Source organism: Heterocephalus glaber, unplaced genomic scaffold (genome assembly GCF_053883595.1).
Source record: "Heterocephalus glaber isolate CG9 unplaced genomic scaffold, H.glaber_assembly_v1.0 deba00001687, whole genome shotgun sequence".
Taxonomy (NCBI): domain Eukaryota; kingdom Metazoa; phylum Chordata; class Mammalia; order Rodentia; family Bathyergidae; genus Heterocephalus; species Heterocephalus glaber.
The window spans coordinates 4171295-4194419 of record NW_028258412.1 but is presented as its reverse complement, the minus strand read 5'-3'; the positions used below and the strand labels follow the sequence as shown (position 1 = coordinate 4194419).

At 47.0% G+C, this 23125-nt stretch overlaps 1 protein-coding gene across 3 annotated transcripts in view; it reads left to right on the top strand.

Moving 5' to 3' along the window:
- The window catches only part of Pitpnb (phosphatidylinositol transfer protein beta), an 80759-nt gene extending 61927 nt beyond the window's left edge, over nucleotides 1-18832 (top strand). For 2 of the 3 annotated variants that reach the window (XM_004843360.4, XM_004843361.4), the window contains one exon: nucleotides 204-2231. In XM_004843360.4, coding sequence (XP_004843417.1) covers nucleotides 204-254 — 51 coding nt within the window. In that variant the 3' untranslated portion in view covers nucleotides 255-2231. Of the gene's footprint in view, nucleotides 1-203; nucleotides 2232-9439 lie in introns of those variants that run through there. The other variant, XM_087198500.1, reaches the window with a different exon arrangement.
- Nucleotides 18833-23125: the final 4293 nt, after the last annotated feature.

Sequence of the window (23125 nt, the reverse complement as noted above, 5' to 3'; positions counted from 1 at the left end):
CACAATGTTATGCTGTTAGTAAGACCATAATCTTTTTAAAGAGACTAGAATATTAAAGTGCAGTAGTTGGGATACATTTTCTGCCAAAAGTTTTGCCGCATCAAGAGATTTTTTTTCTGGAGAATGTATATGACAAGCTGCTGTCTAACATTTTCTATATCTCTCTGTGTTTTAACACATTTTGCACTTTCACTTTTTTGCAGTTACGTAATCAAGGTCAAGTGAGGGGAACAAGTGCAGCCAGTGACGAGTGAAGAAGAATCTGACCAGTATCTTGCAGTGTTGATGTTTCCAATGTGTGCTTGTGATGACACACACATGCACAGGTCCCCAGCTGCGCGTGTGTATGTGTGTGTGTGTGTAGCTGTATATAGAAGGCATGTAGAGCTACAGATCCAGATACACACGTGTGTATATATGTACATACAGACATACTGAAGGGATTAGTACAATTTCTCCAAAGTACTGTACCTATCTTGGGCAAGAATGCAAAAGAAGATATTTTCAATATATATACCTGGAACAGATTTTAATAATTATCAGAGTAATACCATTATTGGGCAAATTGACTGCAATGTGATACTAGCTGGTATGTTTCATAAATGTCAAGTTGTGGACCAATATATATATAGCATTTTGTTTTTCTTCTGTTCTTTTAAATCAGTCTCTTACAAATTTTTATTTTAGTCCCATAAGCAGCAGACTCCCACAGGAAGACTTCTTCAAAATTTTTTGGTATTCCAATGAATCTGGAATGTAAACTCTGAATGTATTTATAGCTATTTATTTCTGGATGGTCACTATCTTCCTGCCAAATTTGACAATATCTGTTAAGAGTAAAGTTACAGGCCAGTTTTTACTACTTTACCCTGAGGGAAAAATCCTTTTAGAAAAGTTTTCTGATTTTTATTGGATTTTTGTATTTTAAATTTCAAGTATTTTTCTACATCAAATCTAGCAAAAATGGAGAAGATGGTTTGTGATTTATAATAAACACTAGAAAATTTCCAGGCTTTTTTTTAGACAAATTGACACAGATGTTAATCTTAAGAGTATTGTAGGCCATGTGGGAAAATTGGAAGTATAGCGTTTCAGAAGTGACTATTTTTTTTTTTTTTTTTTTGATACTGGGGATCTAACTCGGGTCCTTACACTTGCGAAGCAGACAGCTGAACCACTGAGCTAAATCCCTGGCCCAGAAGTGACTATTTTCTACAATTACAGCATAGAAACTATGCAAATGGTCTAGATGCCTAATAGCTTACAGGATAGGATGTAGTGGTGACATTTTATTCTTTTCATGTTGCATTACACCTCAAGGGGGGATGCTGACTCTGAGCTAGGAATGGAGTGAGATGCAGCACAGGACTTGACTGCACCCTGTAGGAGGCCCTACCAAGGGGCCATTGGCCTTCTAACTTCTATATGTGCTCTTCAGTAGGACATCAAAGAATACGTCCTGCATAGGTGTCAGGAAAATGCTCATTAGAAGTTGCTGCCACCCCCCCTCCTTTTTTTAAGAAGGAACAATAGCTAGGTACGATTTTTATCAGCTTTCTCTGTCTGAATGCAGTTTTTCTCCTGTCAGTCCCAGAAGCTTGGGTAGAATGATATTGTTGAAGCCTTCAGGTCACAAACTGTCTTCTTTAACCTCCCATTTCTTCTAAAGCACGCCAATTCCTGCACTCTAATCACATTAGTAATCTGATTTGCTGACAGTCCTGCTCTCCTGGCTCCTTATTTTCCCACATGTCCTGTGTCCCCACTGAAGTGATGGCAATGAATGGGAGAGTGATGTTTAGGATCACTGCTGCATTGAGATATGCTGTTATCCTCAGCAACAAATCCCACATTTCCTGTGTCCTCTGTGTACTCAGGATAAAGGCTAATGTTTACTCTCTGGGCACTGTTGTAAGGTAGGTTTTGTCAAAGCTTAGTCATTTTGCTGTGTTTGGTGCAAGGAAGATCATTGCTAATTTGAGGATTAAAGAGTCTAGCCCTCTCCTTTCAATGAACCTCTCACTGGTCTGTAGTCTCATTGGGAGCTTGGGCACACATGGAAATGAGAGCCCAACACACAGATTTTAATGTTTTTCTAACAACTGTGGAGATTTGAGGGGATGTGTGGTGAATGTAAAATACCTAGTTGACTTGGCAGTCTCTCGTGTAAACTACAGTAAAACAAAGTAAATGAAATTTAAACAAAAAATAAATTTGATCACAAAATGCCACTTGTGTACTTGAGTGGTTGTTTCTCTGGTGTCACATCTGGTTGAGAACACTGTGGACCACTTCTCTGCTACTTTTTCAAGAATTCTCTTAATTTGCGGCACTCCCACCCTAGGGAAAGTAAATAGAAAGTATTTTTTTAAATTACAAATTTATTCTTGAACTGCAGTTATTCTACCCATAAGTTATGTTTGGTTTTGTAAGTAATTTTGTCTTTAAAAGCCAAGCAGTGAGTTAAAAGAGTATATATTATTAGTCTTGTGTTTTTAAACATTATTTTAAAAGGGAAAGTATGGAAAAATCTGTAATATTTTAAAAAGTGCTCCAAGATTTTGCCTTTAGATTCTGGTCTTGAAAAGACCGTGGCTTTGGTTTGGGATTAATTCTCCCTCACTTCTTCCAGAATGTTGTCATTTCTATTCTATTGTTTTGCAGATGTAACACATATTCTTAAGGTTTCAGGGTACTTTTTAGAGTTACTCAGTGTTAGAAAAGGTGGCCAGCTATATGGGTGGATTTAATGTACAATATATTTCCAGGGTGGTTGGGGTTTATTTTTTGAGGTAAGTTTCTTGGTGCTCTATTTCAGACATGATGTTTACATTTGTGATAACAGGCATTCATGCCCTAGCAGCCTGTGCATTTTATATACCTGGCACTTGGGTCTTGCTAGAGGATCTAGAAAGAATGAAAGCAGTCATATGGTCCAGTGGAGGAGGCAGACCTATGAGGTGATAAACTTCAAATCAGTGTGATCCTCACAGTTAAGAGCGGAGAGTTGGTTGAGATTGAGAGAATGTTAGACAGCGTTCTTATTGTACAGAGAAGCAAAAGTCCAGACCACCAGCTCTTGGACCAGTACTGGTCAGCATCACTGGAGCACGCCTGTTTCCTCCCTCAGCCTTGGACTGCTCAGAGCTGTAATGCTCAGCTGTGAGACTCTAAGACATTGGATTACACTTAACAAATTTTAGGCCCCCTCTTTACCAGCCTGCCTCCTGATGGACCTAAAATCACTTGCCTTTATGTTGCCTTTCAACTTGTTAAATTTTTCACAGCTCACCCTCCTCCACAAATCCTGTCTTGGAGTAAGTGAGAGGTATCTGCTAACATGTGTTTTGTCTGTCTCCTCTTAGCACTCAGTTACAAGGGCACAGTGTGGGATTCCCTGTTATTGCTCATTTGGAAGGAGAGTGTTCTTTGTTCTTACCCCTCAGATCTGATCTCATTAGAGCAACAGAATGTTTGAGATGGAGCCTTAGTTACTCCAGATGGGCTTTTCTAGTTCTAGCTCACTGGTGGTTTTAGAGTGTAGGACTTGGCATGATTGGGAGGGAGGGAGGGTGCTGGAACTCAGGTTCAGATGCTTTGCTGCGCCTGGAGTGGCTACTGGTAATAGAGAATGCTTCCGAGAACCTTGCAGCTGTCACTTGGGTTATGCTTCGGATTTAGAAACAGCATCTGCAGTGGGTTCCTTCAGAACCAGTTCCCAACCACTTTCACTGGGAAAGTAGAAGTTGTAGCTATCCTTAGGAAGTCCCAAGGCCAAGCAGAGTGTGTAAAGCAGCACCCCCCAGCCTGAGACAACAGCCCCGTTGCTGTTCATCTCTTCCCATTTGATGCCACTGTGTTGCAGGACATCTTTATTGTTTTGAATGGAATTTAGAGTTAATTTGGTTCCCCTTCCCCATTCCTTCAAGATGGCCCATACTCTCTGGAGGTGGTTGTAATCTCATCTGAGGAACTACTGCCTTACGACTTTCTCATGCATTCACATTTTTCTCTTCCACTGAGTTAAATTGTGAATTAAAATGTGCCATTGGATGAAAAAGCAATGTTTTCATTTCAGTCAGGCTCTTTTTGTCTGAAAACTGAGTCTTTGGGATTCCATGTCTTGAGTGACAGTTTTGTTGTACTAGAGAAGTTGATGTGTAAAATTCAGCCTGTGTAAACCAGTGGTTCTCCATTGTGGCTGCACCTTGTAGTCTTGTGAGGAACCTTTAAAAACACCGCTTGCCCACCAGTCATCTTTCTGTGGCTTGAGTTCAATGTGTGTCTCCTTTTCATCAGATGGGAAAGAGGTTGGGATTCTTGCCCTCTTTTCCTGGCAGATCATTGAGATGGCCACATTTTCTCTGGGTAATCAGATTCACCCCTTTCTGCAGGATGCTCCCCCCCAACCCCTTAATTTGAAGTGATTTTTCTCTGCAGCTCTCTGAACCCCTCATTTGGCTCTTATAGACTTGACATCTTGGTTAATGTCATCTTTAAATCTCTAAAATGTTATGTTCCATATTAACTTGAGCACTCTTCAAGGGCAGGTGTCATAGTTGTACCCCTAAGGCACATCCCTAGTAGAAACTCTGCCAGCCCTATGCCAAGGTCCCATTTGAATCCTGGAGTTTGAGCAGAGGATCAGTTAGGTCTCGTTTCTGCTCTCAGAGGGTTAAAGCTGTAATCTAGCTGCAGCAGGGTTTAGTAATTCTGGTGGCTAAAGGTAGAATGTAAGAGAACAGACAAGGGAGCTCCAAGCCCACAATTTTTTGCTCACTTTCCAGACACCTGAACTAGAAATTTCAGACTCTTCCAACTAAAGAAGTCTTAAACTCCTTTTAGTTCTTTTTCCTGTGGAATGTACTATCCACCTATCAGTGACAACATCACTGGGTCCCAAGCCAGAAATCCTACTTGGTCTTCGAGTCTTTAAAGTGTCCCTAGATGGAGGTGAAATCCTGCGCCCTTGTATGTTCTGGTCCAAGCTATGCTCTGACCGTCTTCCTGTCTCATGCAGAGGTCCACAAATATTAAAGGCTAAGCAGTAAATATATTTGGTTTGGGCAGCCATATTGTCTTACAGCTATTCAGCTCTGCCCTTATAATGCAAAAACAGCCCAAAGGCAGTAATTCAGAAAGAAGTGTGTTTGTTCCAATAAAACTTGAAGTGGGCTGGATTTCATATGTACTTTGTCAATCACTTACATGGGCATTGCATGGATAACCTTAACCAGGGTCTGCCATAATTAACTTTTGGGAACATCCCTGTTGTTACTGTGTCCTGCTTAGATATCTGCATGACTCCCTGAGTCCCAAGAGACACTGCTCTTTGAGTGCAGCAGCCAAACCCAGTGATGACTACGAGCCTCATCTTGACATTAGTGAGGTGGAACCAGTGATGCTCATCCGCCTCCTGGCCTTGCACAAGGTGGTTACAGATGACAAGAATCTAGCTGGTTTCTCTGCTACCCTCAGTGTCTGTGTTGTCCATGTAAAGGGCTTTATAAACATCGGATTCCCAGCCAGTGCACACAAAGTTGAAGGGTAGAATTAGGATATGCTGATGAGCCACTGGTATATTGAAATACAATGAAGATAATGCCGGTTAAACTCTTCTCAGTTGACGTATTGTCCCGAAAATACCATCTGTAGCTGTTATTAAACTAAATGCTCTATTCATGGAAAGGTTCATAAGTGTTCTATACCTTTTGTATGTTCTCTAGATGCAACTGCTGATTTGTTAACCTGGAGTTGGTATCATGGCTCCAGATGTGGCACTAGAAGGCCAGGCCTTTGCCTAGAAAATTGGCTGAGTTTCCCTGCATCAATGCTACTCAACCTTGGGTTGAATCTGCTTATACCTTGGATTTTTGAGAAGCAGTAAAGCATCATGGCATGCTCTGCCTTGTTGATCCCTTATGTATTCTGACATCACCTGCTCAAAATTGCCTTGCACTCCAGACTGAGGGAGGTTCCTGAAGCAGAACGAAGGAGTGGCTTACAGTGTTTATTAATGTAGGTGCTGAACAAAAGCTTTGCCTCTGTTCATCCCATTGCAGGCTGGCTCCCTGCAGCCCAGCATACTAATAGTTGTTTTCTTAGCACCACCCGCACTTTCCCATGGCCCATGGGGCCTGAGACAACTTCTCACCCTACCAAGAGCCATCACCTCACCGCGTCCTGCCAGGAGAGGACCAGGCCCAGAAAGCCACAAAAGCTATTCATTCCTTCAGTTCAGTAGTCAGCCGTTCTGCAAAGGACTAGGTGGTAAATAATTTGAGCTTATGGGCCATAGAATCTGTTGCAGCTACTTAGCTCTGCTTCTGTAGAATGATTGTAACCTTATTTCTTACATAAGTGAATTGGCATGGTCATATGTCAGTAAAACTTTATTCAAGCAGGAAGCAGGCTGAATTGGCCCAAGGGTGTTTGTCAGTCCCTTTTAGGATCTTTCCACAGTGGTTTATTTTATCACATTGCAAAAAATAATACTAATACCAGCCAACACTTAATAGCACCTGCTATGTGTCAGGTACTCTTCTAAGCATAGCTCATAGCCAGCCTTGTTGAATCTTCACAACCACCCATGTGGTAGGTGCTGTTCCCCATTTGAAGAGACCAAGGCCCAGGTTAGTGCAGTTTTCCCAGTCATACCTCTGAAAGTGGTGGAGCCAGGGCTGTTACCCAGGGGCTACCCCAAAGTCACTCAAAACCACTGCTCCTCCAGCCCCCCATCTCAGAACTGTGCTCCATGCCTGAGACATTAACTAAGGGTGGATGTAAGCAGCCCTAATAATAAAAAGTTCTCTCCGAGGCTGAGATCCTGTGTTCTTAAATACTGAGGAAGAAGCAAACTTCCATGACTGATTCTTCCCAGAATTCAGAGCCAAGGAAATACTTCTCTTTAGACTGTCTGAAGCGCTCCCTCAGTTGTGTCAGGAAACTCCCAGGTTGCATTCTCCCTCCAGCACAGGCCACCAATTCAGGCAGGGCTTCCTGTTCTACCTCAACACCCCAGTCACTCTTTAAGCTTCATTTTGTATCCATGCTGTGAGAGATGGGTTCTGGTTCTCGCAGACCCAAGCTTTCTATTCTAAGTGCCCTGGAAGTACTTAGGGGGAAAGGTTCCCTGGTAATTCAGATACATTTGGCAAAATGGACAGTGGCTGCTTCATGGAGGGAAAAATCAAAATAAGCACTGCATCCAGCAAGAAACGGCCTGTGCACACAGGGAAGGGAGCTGGCAAGGTATTTTGTTAGCACAATAGGATTGCAAGTAGTTCCCTCTATCCCTGAATTACCTTTATCTGTTTTTACTGTACTGGAGAATCTTATTTAAAACTCCTTGTAGTGAACAGGGCCTCATGAATGGTACCCTATATGTGACTGCCTCCTCTCTCTGGGGATGAGGTCTTTTGGTTCGGCATCTGCTGACTCATGAACTCAGTCCTCTTCCTAGGCACATGCCAGAAATTTGAAGGGATTTCAGGATTCCTCCCAGCCCCTTCCAACCAGGCAGGCTCAGATTTTCCACTTGTGCATTGAGGTCAGCGCCTGCATTTCTGCTGGCGAGCTCCCCACACATCAGTACCCGGCCTCAGCCGGGGGCTTCTCCCACTTGCCCTGGAATTCACTCCCCACACAGGTCTTCCCTCCCCCCAGGCTGAGCATGAGCCCCACCTTACCCAGTTGTGGGGGTGGCTGCTTTGGTGACTCTGGGCAGCCTGGCTGTGCCCTGGCCCTGGGCCACCAGGATGAGAGGGCGGCCCCTGTGTTTGCTCAAGCCTTCCTGGGATAGGGAGGAGACTTCTGGCCAGGCAAGGAACAGCAGGATTACTGTTGCTTGTGAAGAGCTTTGTCCCCTTTCCTTTTTAGTGTATCTAGAAAAGGTGCTCAGCAATCCTGACTGGTAGGGTTTTACAGTGAATATGGCTCTTCTCTGTCCACACTGGTCTTGGGGACTTCGGCATCTTTAAGTACCTGGATTCCAAGCCTACCACCTCCACTTAGCAGTCCCACTTACTAAAGCCTCAGTCTCCATGAACCTCAAAGTGGAAGTTTGGGCAATCGTACCAACGTGGAATGTGGCCATGTGGCAAAAAATGTATATATAGTACATGCATAAAAACCTTTACAACACTGAATTTGTCCCTTGACTGGTCTGTCAGTAAGCCAGGGTGACCAGTCATCCCATCGTTCCCAGGACAGAGGATTCCAGACCAGGCTTTGATAGTAAAACCAGCATTGCCCTGGGTGAACTGGGGCAATTGGTCACCCTATTGTGAACTCGAATGTCAGCATTCTTTAAGCCAGTGGCTTACTTCTCAAAACAGATTCAAAAGCTAAACTAAAAGTGTATAGGAGACCAACAGTGTTGTTTTGTAACCTTATGCTCCCCAAACCAAGCCTAGTCCCCGTCTCTCCAGGTCTAGTAGGCCACAGAATGGTTCAAAACTAGGGGTAGGGTAGGGTGCATGGAAGCTCATCTCCAAGGAGGTACTCCAAGGAGACAGCACTTCTTGTGGGCAGGGTGACCCACTGTCCTGGGAGCGAGCGAATCATTACACCCAGACACCATCCTGGCAGTGAGCGCATGATCCTTCCTCTCTTGGAGGATATGAATACACAGGACAAGAAGCTGCTCTTGGCTGAATAGAGACAGAACTTCCTGTAGCCATAGACCCCCTCACTGAAAGGAAAGCATGTCCTGTCATCCCATCTTGGCTCTGAGCTGGTGAGGCCACGTGTGTTGGCCTGGCTACCTTCTCTGTTTCTGCCTAGCTGTTGCCCCTTACCTTGAGGCTCCAGCCGCAGCAGCCTTATTCTAGATTCTCCAAAGCCAAAGCCCCTTTCCTTCCCCTGTTCTTCCTTTGATCTCAGCCCAGGGGCCATGTCCTTGAGGATTCTTTCCCTGAACTAAATAGGCCACCATTCATACTGGGTGCTGCCGCCCCAGCCAGCCCGGGAGCTCTGTGAGGCAGATACCAAGATGGTGGTGGTGCTGGTCCAAGTCCCTGTGGCCTGAGCCGACCCACTGCTTGCCACAGAGCAGAGCAGTCTGTGCTTAGCAGAGTTGATTTGAATGAATAGAACAGAGAAGCCTAGAGTTTAACCCCTTTCCTCCCAAGCCTTTTCCATAGGCAGCCTGCCTGCCACCATTAGCCATTTCCCATAGCATAACCCAGGCCCTAACCAAGTAAGAGCCACTCTACCTCATTTCTCTCCCATCCTTTGTGAGAAAATACTTTCATTTTATGACTAACTCTGCTCCTCATTTCTCTCATGTTATCTTAATGAATTAACTGGGTCCCCATCATTCCCCTGGCCCCCTGCAGTTTACGAGCTGTACTGCAATATCTGCGATCTTAGTCAACCCCACACAGTTGTTGTGCTGGTTCCTATTACAGTAATTGGCATAAACTTTATTCTTTTACAGAGAGATTTTTTGGCCCGCTGAGACTGCATAACCATCTGCCATAAATTGAGACTAGTACGGCTTATTTTGGTGAATGCAAAATTGGATCCCATTCTTTACTCTGTGGCTTGATTCAACTTCCAGATGGTTAATCCACATGAAGTAATAGGAATGCACCACAGCTCTGCTTAGCTGAAGATGGAGACGTAATATTTATTTGCTGATGTGGAGGCCTCCAATCGCTGCCCAGTTGGAATGTCAGTATATAACACAGCAGCACAAAAATGTCAGCTTGTTCCGTAGGAGCGACGGCTTTCCTCTCAGTTTCCATGGGGAAACCTTGAATGTCTTTTTTTTTTTCTTTTTTGGTCTGCCCTTGACCTAATCTCAAGAGGTTTTGTTCTCTCTTGGGCTGTTTCTTATCAGCTACGTCTGCCCATGTAGCCGGCTTCACATCTGCTTTGACTTTAGTGCCTGTGACATTTTCATTAATACTTCTCCAAGGTTGAGCCTTTTTTCCAAATATCCTACAGCTCACAGAAGCTTTAACTCAGCTGTGCCCAGCTGGAAGCTGCTGGGAAATTGGGCCCCATGATACCCACAGGCTTGGACATCTCCATCCTATTGAGGTAATCCATCCTTTTTAATTTTAACTTCTCAAGCTCACCTGCTATGCTGAGATGTACAGAAGCAGATCTAGTCTGGGGCAGAATTGGGGTCTTATTCCACAATGGCGCTTTCACTTTGGGAAGTCTTGAGTTCCCCACTGTGTGAAATTATATGCCTTCTACCAACCATTCCTGTTCCCTATACTTCTGGACCTCAGCCTGGCCCAGAGAAGACCAAGTCTCTTCCTCTTTGCACTTATCCTGCCCTGTTGACTAACTGCATCAAAACCACCTGGACAGCATGTTGGACCTGCAGGCTCCTGGCTCCGGGGCTTTCAGCTGTACCAGTTCGCCTGGAGCTGTCCTGGTTTTAGCACTAAAAGTCCCACCTCCTGACGAACCCATCAGATCAGGGCAAATTAGGACAGTTAGTCACCCTGCTGGGTCCTATCTACCCCCACCTGGAGAATAGGAATTTTGAGGGCTCAGGCCTGAGGAGCTGTGTTGTGGTTAAGTTTCTGTGGGTGATTCTGATGAACACTTGAACTTGGGGACCATATCAGCAAGCCATAAATGCCTTCAAGGTCCATGACATCTCATGTGTCTGGTTCACAGTGGTCTTAGAGGACATTTGGCATGGAATTAGTACACAATGGCATCATTTACCTACAGGGTTCATTTCTCTCTGCAGGGAACAGTTCTCTAATCTCAGTTCCAAGCTCCGCCTGGCTGGCTTACAGTTGCCACTGAGAAAAGACTGGAAGAAGGAATAGTTGGGTACAAGAAAATATTCATGGTAGGGAAAGCGACCCATGCCTGTTTCCCACATATGTCTCCAAAGTTTTGGGATGGACTTGATTGGAAATTAGATCAAGGAAATTTTAGTAGTATGAGAATTCTATCTAGGCTTTTTTTTTTCTTTTAAAGAATGAAAACCTTGAACATTTCAAGAATGAAACAAATAAGAAAACATCTAAAAATTCTAAAATGGAATGGACTGGAACCATGAACAGTCTGTGGGATTGCTCTTTCTTCCTTAATTTTCACAGGAGCAGGTAGTAAGAACAAAAGGCTGGCCCCTTGTACCTGATTAAGGAAGCCCAACATGCTTTGGTGCTTTCAGATGTTTAAAATCTCCAGCACAACAAGTACACCTGCATGTTCAGATGACTCAAGTGTGAGGTCTCCAGGCTGGGCAGTGAGGGCCAGCAACTGAGAAATAGGCCAATGAACCTCGGTTCCTCAGCCTATGCAGGGCTAACCCAAGGAATGACGTGTCCTATCACCTGAGTTAACCCCCAGCCTTACTCCAAGTAGCCCTATTGCTTTCAGCAGCAGCTTTTAGCCTGTCTGTCCCATTCATGTCTGCACAGTGTAGGTGGAAAGACCCAATTCTTCTCTGTGTTTGGGTAGATATGAAGGATTCTTTGCATGGGTTTTGCCTGCCCATGGAATGCTGCAATTGGTCCCACACACTGCCTGCAATCATCCCTTTGGCAAGAGAGAACAGGAAATAAGCCGAGCCAGGAACTGAAAAAGCCCAGTGGTCACCCACCTGTGTCAAACCCACTGGACTTAGTGGCAGCATTTAAGTGGATGAGTTAACACTCCAGCAGTGGGTTGAGCTGTGAGCCCAGGAAAGCTGGAGATCTGGCTCCACCCATAGCTCCCCAGCTGGGTCAAGTATGCCCCTCAGGCCCAGCATCAGGTGCATCAGCAGATCCTGTTGGCTCTACCTTCAAAATCTGTCCAGATCCAGTATTTCCTTTTCCCTGTAACAACAAATCTAACCCAGCAAGCAACCATCCTCTCCCTGGATTGTTGCTCAGAAGTTTCCTGTCTGGACTCCCCTCCCCTAGGGGACCCACAGGGTTCCTTTTAGATATCAAACAGGTTGCATGCCTCTGCTCGAAGCTCTCACGTGTAACTCAGAGTGGAATGTAGATTCCTTATTGACCCTCTTAGGTCCCCTCTGTCCTCATCCTCTCCCAGTCTTCCCCTCCTTTACTGCAGCCACACTGGCACCTGCTGGCTACTTCTCCAACCCACCATGAGGCAGGTCTCAGCACCAGCTCATCCTGTTGCCTGGAATGATCTACCCAATCCCTCATGGCTCCCTCCCCCAAATCACATCTTCAGGAGCGTCCCTCCCATCTGAATTCTTCCTGGCACTTACCACTCTGTGCGTGTGTGTGTGTGTGTGTGTGTGTGTGTGTGTGTGTGTGTGTGGACTAGAAGTTCCATGAGAATCTCTTGGCAGTAAGCATTTGCAGTGAGTGACTCCACCATTCCTCCCATGTCAGAATAGGCAGCAACTCTCAGTGAACCACACAGTAGTTGCAAAGATCACATAAAACTGAACAGGGCTGTCCAAATGTAATAATGGCCATTAATGTCTCCACCCCAGAGCGGTGATTCTGGAGCATTCTGTGTAATTGGAGCACAATTAAGCATATGGCAGTACTTCCACTGGGTTGTAGATCTGATTCCGAGCTTACTCAACATGGACTCTGGTTTCTTTCTTTTTTCCTGTAAGAACAAATCTGGATCCGCCATCAGCAGGCCCTGTGGTCTGGACCACAAGGGAATACTGGGGAATGAGATTCATGCTAACAGGGCTTAATCCCGAGGCATTGGGCTATATATCCAATGACAATTTTCTGGATTTTGCAGCCAACATAAATAACAGCAAGAGGATTCCCACTGTGTGACGTGAGATGCATCCTGCTGGGATAGGGTAGGAAGCTGCCCTGCCTGAGCTACAAGCAATGGCAGGGCCTCCGAGGGAGTCAGCAGAGCTGCACCTGCCATCCCCTTTCACAGGCAACCAGCAGTACTCACTGCCCATCTTGCTTGCTCTTCAGTGCCTCCAGGCTCTGGGCAGAGCCTGCTCAGCATGAGGAGGACTGATGGCTCCCAGCAAAGGTTAGTATAAAGGCACTTACTTCCCACCCAATTCAGCTATGTGGCAAAAATTTCTTTTGGGTGTGTGCAAATCGTATCTTTCTTACTGGACTTACCTTCAGAGGGACGAAGTCTGCGTTTTAGTGGCCAGCCTGTGGAAACTTGGAAGCCATCAGTGGCACCTCATTTGTATAGATGATACAGTTAAGGAAGGGAGGTGTCTTGTAGAGCAGGATTAGAAATGCTTGTGTATCTTTCCATGAGGGAGTGAATAGATAAGGGCTGTTCATAAAATAGAATATTATACAGCAATAAAAAGGTGTGAGCCAAGGATGGGGGTGAGCTCTTGCCTGGGACAAACAAGGTCCTGAGTTCAGTCACCAGTATTGCCCCCTCCCCCGTCCCCACCAAAAAAGGAGTGAAGTGTGGCTACAGTTACCAGCAAGGATAAACCTTACAAGTTAATTTGGACAGAGAGAAGTTGCAGGTAAGCCACAGAGGATGATAATATCCATGTTCACTAAAGTCATCTACCCAAAGCCATGCTGTTTGTTGTTCTTGGATACATAGAAGATGGCAGACAGCTTGGAAGGATGAGACCACCTTAAATACACAATGGCCCGTGTCCATGGCAGGGAGGAGGGGAGTTGAGGGCAACCTGGAGTGATAATGATGCTGAGCCACTCATAGACAAGTGTCCTTGAGGGGATAAACTGGTTCCAGTGTACCTGCCAATTAAAAATAAACAAGGCTCCTGCTATCTCCCAGCATGCACCATGGCACAGCCTGGCCAAGCGGCCCATGAGCCATAGTTGGCCTCCCCATTGAGTCCTCAAACAATCCCAGCTACTGGAGGCTAAAGCGAGGGGACTGAGAGTTTGAGGTCAGCCTGGGGAACTTGGGAGATCCTGTCTCAAAATAAAGAGCTGGGAGGCCGGGGATTTAGCTCAGTGGTTCTGTCACCTGCCTTGCAAGCGCAAGGACCCAAGTTCAATCCCTGGTACCAAAACAAAAATAAATAAAGAGCTGGGGATGTAGCCTGGTAGATAGAGCACTTGCCTAGCCTGTGTGGGGCCCTGGTTCAATCCTCAGCACTGCAAAAACAAAATGAAACAAAACAAAAAACCTACAGGATGTTTGCATTCATAAAACCCATGTTCAGGCTGAATGTCCCTTATTTAAAGTGTGTGAGACTAGCAGTGTTTCATGTGTTTTCAAATTTTGGAATAATCATACAGACTGTCCTGGCTAAACATCCCTAATCGGAAATTATCAAATCCAAAATGCTCCAAAATCCAGAACTGTGAGTACTGACATGATGCTCAAACACTTTTGGATTTTGGAGCACTTCAGAGTTTGGATCTTCAGATTAGGGATTCTCAGCTAGTGCGAGGAGAGCTTTCTCAGCCAACAGATACAAGCAACCATGCACTAGCTTATTCTCCCTTCTCCTGAGAGCATCTGTGTAGCCCTCAATCTGTGTGGGAAATTGTTGTCTACTTGTTCTGTGTCTGCTTGGTTTTGCTCTTCCCTTGCTCTTGGTAAGGGAGCTTGATTTGGCTACAGCACCCCTTCCTCAAAGGCCAGTTTTCTTCTTTGGTTCTTGTCTTCTCTTTATCTGACCCCACTCGCCTGGAACAGCTTCTCTACCTCACAAGCTCTGCTAGGTGGGATCCAGATGTCAAAGCAAGGTAGTTCCTCCCCTCAGGAGGCTTACAATTCACTCTGCTCCCTTCTTTAGGCAGGTCATTGAGTGGAAGGCAGGGCTGGAGGTGGAGGAAAGGCATCACCAAGGGAGAGCACTGACCAAAGCATGAGCTTTTGTAGAAGCCTCGACAGGCAGCCAGCCAGGGGTGCAGAGAGGGGGAAGAAGGGAGAGGACGTGGAGCACAGGTTTCTGGGAAACCAGGAAGGTGGCACTACGTTACAAAGAAAGGGGCTCTGTCCACCTGCAAGAGCCATCTACCCAGTGCCGTGCTGTTTGTTGTTCCTGGATACTGAGTAAAAGATGGCAGACAGCTTGGAAGGATGAGACCACATTAAATACACAATGGCCCACGTCTGTGGCAGTGAGGAAGGGAAAAGTGAAGGTCTCAAGGATCCACTCATGTGGGTTGGGCAAAAGGAGGGCGCTGGCTAAGAGTCCACCCAGGTTGAGACAATTAGGGGCATAATTTGGAATGAGTCATCTTGGTGGAGGCCAGAGAAGTAGGGTGCTGGGCGGGTGTGGTCCTCTTCATCGTAATTGCTGCCGACTCTAGCCTCCTCTGACAGGGCACTAAGCTAAATTAATCCACAGCTGAATCTCCTTGCAGTGTGGTTAGGAAGAGCAAATCTGCCTGAACCTGACACCAAGTGACCTGGTGAGGACCCTGACCTGGGGGCAGGAAGTAGGGGACGAGACGTGGGGGAGAACAGGCAAGTTGTAGCCCTGTTCCTTTCTGCAGTAATGCCCCAGTTTGGGGCTGGGATGCAGCGGAGTGATAGAATGCTTGCCTAGCATGTGTGAGACCCTGAGCGCCATCCCCAACCCTAGAAATAACTGTCCTAGTGTGGGGCTGGTGATGAGGCACAGTGACAGAGCCCTTGCCTAGCATGTGTCTTGGATTCCATCCCCAGCACTGCAAAAATAATAAAGCCCTAATCTTGGAAACAGCAATAATGTCATAGACCATCAGTTCTAAGAAGTACTCTTAGCTGGGCTGGCATATGCCTGTAGTCCCAGCACTCTGGGTTGGTGGGGGGGGGGGGCATGAAGGCAGGAGAATCACAAGTTCAAATCCAATGTGGGCAACTTAGTGACTTAGTGAGATCCTGTCTCAAAAAATTAAAAAGTTTAAAAAGGACTGGAGATGTGGCTCAGTGCAAAGCCCCTGGGTTCAATCCCCAGTATGAGGAGACAGCTTTACCTGGACTCACACTGCAGCCCCATGACTTCCAGATCCCGTGGGTCACATCCTGTTTCTGAGCCTTACGTCGCTCCTCTGTAAGAAGGTGGGGGAGGCAGTAAGAGTCCCCATGTCACAGGTGCTGGAGGACTCTGCATAACATGCAGGCAGTGCTTCATGGAGAGCCTGGGCACAGAACTAGACCCCTGCTGGGCTGAGCGAAGGCCCCGGAGTCTGTTGCCAGGGTTGGGAGTGTCCACTGTCTGACTTTCCATCTCCTTTTAATAGCAGGATGGGGCTGGGGAGTGGCCTCATCATGGAAGCACCATAATGATTTAAGGAGATTAGGTACAAAAAGCTTAGTGTGCATTGGCGTCCTTGCAAAATTAGGTGCTCTGTAAAATGCATTCATTCATTCGAGATGAGGCCTTACTTTGTGGCACACACTAGTCTTGAACTTCCGGGCTCAATGGCTCCTTCCACCTCAGCCTCCTAAGTAGCTGCAGCTCCTGGTACATGCCACCACACCCAGCTCCATCAAAATTTACGTTATTCTGTGAACAGTCTATACTGTTTCATAGATTTTTTTGGGGGGGGTCCTTCCACATGACCTTTGTGTGGGCTGTTTCTCCTGCCAGGAATGTGGCTGGCTCTTTGGTTTTGTGTCCACTCCCCACTGCCCTGTGTTTACTCTGTGCCTGTGGAGTGCTCCAGGGAAGCTCCTCCATCCCTGCCTGTTAATGGCTAGCTCCCCTTTGTCGTTACCTCTCCCTTTAGTCTGTACAAGACAGGGACACGACACCTTCCCTACTTCCACACATGGACTGTAGCTCACAATCAAAGCTCAATGTTGAGTGAATGGTGGATGGGGGCTTGCATCTCCAGAAAACTCCTAAAGAGTGAATTAAAAGCAAAGAATTTGGGCCTGGTGTGGGTGAGGAAGAGAGTTATTGTGGGCAGAGGACAAGGCACATTTGGGGTCAGATGAGGCTGTATTCAGAGCCCAGCTCTGGCCTTACAAATTTGCTGGTGCTGCCCACATACAGAGCCTCAGTTTCTTCATCTGCAGAACGGGGAGAATGAGGTGCCCGCCTGTGAGTTTCTGGGAAGAGTAAAAATACAACTCAATCTGTGCACAGGTTACTTTTGCCACATTACTTGAAAGGGGGGGATCTTTAACCAGCGAGGGACACTCTAGGATCCTCCTGCACCTGGTGCCTGGGGATGTGCTGTAGAGATGAGGCTGAGCCTACTGTGGAGTCATAATTGCTGGGTCAGATTTAATTGTGTGCTGAAGGCAGATGGCTGAAGGCCGGGCAGCTGTGACACCTCACTCGTTCTGTTTGCTCACCTGAAGCTCTGCCCTGGGGACCCAGGGCCCTCTACTCCCAAGGTCCACACAAAGGTCGGGCTGTGGCAGCACGGATATGTCTAGGCAATTCTTGCCTATGGTGGAGGCATCCCAGGCTGTTGTTCCTTCTTGGCCTGCAGTGGGGGAATTGTGAGTCAGGCAAGGGCCCGGGATGGTTGGTGAAAAGAGAAGGCCCTGAGTGCAAGGCAGGTTCAGGAGGGGGAAGGCAAATAGGATCACAAAGAATCTTTGTCTCCAGATGGGAGCTGCAGGACCTGCAGAATGAGGGGTGCGAGGACTTTTGCAAACAGCCCGAGGTGTTGCCACACCAACCACGTGGTGTTTCCTCACACCCGTATCTCCCTCCTTCCTGTCTGCACATGCATGGCTTGTGTGGCTGCAGGCACGTGTGCAGCCTCTTTTCGCGAGATTGCCCATGTTTCTGCATGCTTCTCATGGTTCACATTTTTTTTTTTCCGGTACCGGGGAATAGTTCACATTTTTAATGGTTACTAAGTTGTCTGTGGTGGTGTCTCAGGAGTAACTAACACGCACTTGTGCACACACACACACACACACACACACACTGCACCACACCTTTGCCACCTGCAGCATTCACATGGCTGCTAGCTTTCCACCAAGATAGACAGCACTGGGACAAACCCTTTACGTGGATTGTTTGTTTTTGCTGCTTCTGAATTCTCTCCTGGGTCTTCCTCCCTAATTTTGCCATTTGGGGTTGAGGATGACACTTTCATCAGGGCTGTTCAACACAGGGACAGATTGTCTCACACGGCAGTGAGTCTCTTGGGCCTGAGGGTGTGCAAGACAACTGGGACAGCCATCCACTGAGCTGGCAACTACTTGTTGGGCTCACAGTGTGCCAGTCCTGTGTTAGGTGCTGAAGAAACAGACGACACCACCTTCTCCTTCCTGGAGCTCACACTAGGGGAAGAGATGTGAAGACCTCGCAGGTTGTGCCTTGCTGTGCTGTGACTGGAAGTTCAGGGCTGCTGGCTCCTCTGACTGGAACCGGCTCCAGTGCCTGGGTGATGAGTCCCTGGGTGTCACGTGCTTCGTGGGACTTCTGCTCCATCAGTCTGCAGTTCTTTCATCCCTGGGTGACCTTGTAATTCAGAGGCCCATGTGTGAGGCCTGCCTCAGTCATGGCTGGGGACCAGAGCTTGCGTGAAGCTTCTCTGAATATTTCCCTGCACAACTGACTCCTGTCCAACTGAAACTTTGCACTCTGACCAATATCACTGGCTTCCCCCTCCCACCCTGCCATGGCAACCACCATGCTCTCTGCTTCTGTAAGTTTATTTGTTGAGACAGGGTCTCTCTCTGTATTCTAGGCTGGCCTCAAACTCACTGTGTAGCCCAGGCTGGCTTTGAACTTGTGACCCTCTTGCCTCGGCCTCCCAACTGCTAGGATTATAGGCATGCACCACTGTGCCTTGGAGTTGCCATTTTTAGGTTCCACGTGCAAGTGAGCTCATTTGGTATTTTTCTTTCTGTGTCTGGCTTACTTCACTTAGCAGCATTTCTTCCAGGTTCATCCATACTGCAAATGACAAGATCTTTTATAAGGCTGAATAATATTCCAAACCTGTGTGTATGTAATTGTTGCCAACTAAAAATAAATTTGTCAACCAAAATTCAAGTGTGTGTGTTTGTCAACTAATTTTCCCCATTTGCCCTTATCTGAAGATGCACTAAATAATGAGAAGGGGCTTGCAAGAGGGAAGTTTCCAGGGTCACTTAAATTTCTGAGAATCAGGGCTGGGAATGTGGCTCAGTAGTAGAGCGCTGGGCTAGCATGCACAAGGCCCTGGGATCAATCCCCAGCACCACAAAATAAACTATATATGTGTATAAGAATCCAAGCGCAAAGCAGCTCCCCCAGTCTGTTCTCAGGAGTGTACCTGGACCCCATCCTGTGGGGCTGTGTTGCCTGAGAGAAGTTGGAAACCATAACCACCTTGGGTTGCCATGTGCCCTTCTGCCAGGCTTCATGTCCGTTTCCTCGTCAAGCAAATGGAGGTGATAATCCTTAGGTTCTATTTTTTTTTTTTTTTTGGTTCTGGGAATGGAACTCAGGACCTTGTGCTTTTGAGGCAGGCCGTGGAACCACTGAGCTAAATCCCCAGCCCAATCTTTCGGTTCTAGCTCCCAGCTGGGGTACTTCATGGTCTATGGAAACAGAATCCAGATTTCCTTCTGGGGACCAGATCCCTCTGCCCTGTAATCTCAGACCATGGATTTGGGGTGGGGCTGATCTCATCTCTAGGATGGGCCTTGATACAGACCTGGCTCTGTGACTAGCTGAAGGCTGGGCCCACCAGAGCTAGCAAGTGCCAGTGCTAGGACTTGGCTGGCAGTATTAATGGTGTCCTCTCTGTGGTGAGGCTGCTAAACCGCAGGAGGCAAACCTTGAACCTCTGGGGTAATCCTGTTATCACAGAGGGAGAGCTTGTCTGGAAAGAAGCTAGAATGAAGCCAAGACATGGGGAGACTGATTTCTAAATTGAACACCTGGATTCAGCTATGCCTGAAGCTCGTACCAATTATGTAAATTAAAAATTTCCATTTTTGCCTCAGCCAGTTTGAGCTGCACTTCGGTCACTTTCTTCCTAACTCTGCCTTTGCTTCCCGTTAAATCCCCTGCTGATATAATTGCCGCATAGGAGCTGGAATCATCTTTCCAAAGTACACTTTTGCAATGAAATTTAAGGGTTTTTTTTGGGTTTTCTTTGTTTGGTACTAGGGATTGAACTTGGGACCTTATGCTTGCAAGGCAGGCGGCAGAACCACTGAGCTAAATCCCTGGCCCTTCAAAATACACTTTTGACTTGGTCACTACTGTTTAAATCTTCCTTGGCTCTCTAGTCGTGTAGCCTCGTGTCCACACTCTGCAGCCCTGGACGGATCTGTCAATGGCAGCGCCTTCTCCCTCTCTGTCCGTCAAGGGGACTACATTTTGCTACACATTCTACTGACTACACCTTCATGCCCTTCCTCATGCTGTTCCCTCAGCTTGAATGCCTGTTCCTGTTGAACTTAATCTTCCATGATTATGCCCATTCCTGCCCATCAGCACTGGCTTGGGGTTTGTCAGCAGCATATATTGTAAACACAGGTGCCCAACAACTGAACTGGATCTTCAGGGTGAGGCCCTGGAAGCTCAGGTCTTAATGAGAACCTGGCACCTTCCTCCCCTTCCTGCCCCCAAACGTCTTCTTTGGGACCCACTTGCCAGGCGTAATAAACCTGAAAGGCAGCCAGAGACATGAAGTGGGACAATGTACCTCAGCCCTAGGCTGACACGGGACAGTTGGCTGGCACTCCACGATGACAGGGATGGCGTCATTGTTATCCTCTCAGAAGAGGGTGATTAACTGTCCTGTTTGCCCTGCTCTGAGGAGTTTCCTTGAATGTGAGGCTTTGGTTTCAACCCAGGGCAGCTCTCAGACTGGGTTACCCCACATCTCCTGCATCCTTTCCCCTGCTCGCCTGCCCCAGTCCCACTGGCCAGCAGGAATCACTACATCCAGAGTCCAGCAGAAAGGCTGGAAGAAGCCAGAGAACAGAAGCACAAACCGTTTTTTAAAATTAAGAATTGATGTTTTCCTTCCAGGAGTGATGAGCTCTGCATGTCGCCTTTATCAAATTGCACCTCGACTCCCCTTCTCCCTCCCCACTCCCCCACCCCACTCAAGTGCATGAGGGGCCCAGACTCTGGCTGGTGTTTCCTCAGCTCTGGACGATCCAAACTATACATCTAAATATTCCCTCCATCTGAGTCTCGAGGATAGTTTTTCCCCCTGTATCAAGTTCCTGGATTTATTTTGAGCCAAACGCCTCCTCACCCAAACTCTTCTGCCTCCTTTCAAAACCCAAGGCCACGTCCAACCTCACAGGCCCAAACCGCGCTTACATAACCCACAGTGACACTAAGTGCTTGTGAGGCCAGCAGAGTGGGGCCGGGGCCGTCTGCTCCAGAGCACAGGGGACATTCTGTCCTGCAAAATGATTCTGTTTGGGATGCGTGAGTGCGTGTGTGTGTTTTTCCCCTCCTGAAATTCAAAAACAGCTCCTTTTGCTCAAGCTGTCAAGAACGAGAAGAACAAGAAGAAGAAGAAAAAGGGCTGCAATAATTTCAGCATTGGGCCCAGATCAAGAATTGCAAACACTAAGAGAATATTTTCCAAAGTTAGGAGGCGAATAGGAGTCGCTGAGTTACGGGAAATTGGAAAATGACCTTGTGTACCTTCCAGGGCCCTGTCTCCTGGCTGCTTCCCTGATAATGCTCGTTATTGCTCACAGCAGTCTTGTCCTACTATGTGCCAGCTGCCCAGTGGAGCGTCTCAGGCCTCATTTTTCCCCCTTACAAACATATCCATTTATCCCCATTTTCCTGAAGAGGCAAATCAAGTTCAAAGAGGTTGAAGTGACTTGTCCAAGGTCAAATTACTGATTACGGTACAGTGTGATTTGAATCTAGCTGATGTTCACCACTGCCTGCTGTTGGACAGAAGCACCTACTGTGTGCAGATGAATGCCGTTCACACTTTCTTATGGTTTTCTTGCTAAATATCCAGCTTTGGGGTTTCTAAAAAGTCCTCAAAGGTGGCACTTGGTGTTTCAGGTGGGGAGCACCCGCAACCACACTGCTTGCACCAGTGGGCCTGTGGATATTTTTATAACCTCATTCTTTGGCCTCATTCTGGGACTGGGAATCAACCCCTCAAAGACCACATAACTCAGAACCTGCCTCTGAATCAGTCACAAGAGCAAAAGCACCTGGCATTTGGTCGAACACTTACTATGTGGATGGTGGAGATTATCTGACTCAACTCCCAAAGCCTGTCACTGCCCTATACATGCACATGAAATCTGGCAAAACCAGCTTTAAGAGGCAATGAGTTGGTTTAGAGTCACATGGCCAGGAAGCAGTGAAGTTAGCACTGGACCCTGGCTCACCCATTCAGCTGAGGTCCCAAGGGCCCACTCTGTGCGTGTCAGGGGCTCTGGTGACATGGAGGTGACTAAGACACTGCCCTTGTCCCAAGGGAGTCCAGTGGGGCTCACAGGCCAGTGACCTCATACATTGGCATCATGGGCAGGCACAGAGCAGTCAAGGAAGGTTTCTTGGAGGCAGTGATAATTTACACAGAGACTTGGCTCCCGGAGAGGTCTGTGATGGGGGAGGCTACATTTGTTCTGTCCACTCCTATGTCCCCAGCATAGTGCCCAGGACATCATAGGCACCCAAAATGTAGGCACTGGATCACCAAACAAGTGGGAGTTAGTCCAGGTAAGAGAAAGTGGTTGTGGAGACCCCCAAAGATGTCCATATCCTCATCCCTAGGACCTGTGAATAAGGTTCCTTGCATGGCAAGAGAGACTCTACAGGTGGGAGCAGGGTTAAGGGATCTTGAAATGGGAAGATTGTCCTGAATGATCTCACTGGGCCCAGTCTAATCACACAGGACTTTAAAATAAACAGAAAACCTTTCCCGACCCTCTGCAGAGGGAGATGTGATTAGGGAAGAATGTTGGAGAAATGAGGGAATGCTGGCTTTGAAGATGGAAGCAGAAAGGTCTGAGCCAAGAACTGCAGTAGCCTCTAGAATCTGGAAGAAGGAAGAGGACAGAACCTCCCCTGCAGCCTCCAGAAAGGGACACAGCCCTACCACACCTTGAGTTTGGCTCAGTGAAACCCATGTCCAACTGTAACCTCTAGAACTATAAAATGGTAACTCTGTGTTGCTAGCCTTTAGTTTGTGGTTTGTTACAGCACCAGTAAGAAACTAATATTGTGGGAGAGAGTTCCCAGAGGCAATAGCACATGCAAAGATCCCGAGGTGAGGAAGAACATGGCCCGTGCCACAGACTGCCAGAAGGGGGCGCTCCTACTGCTCTCACCTGGTTTACAAGGCAGATTGCAGTGAGA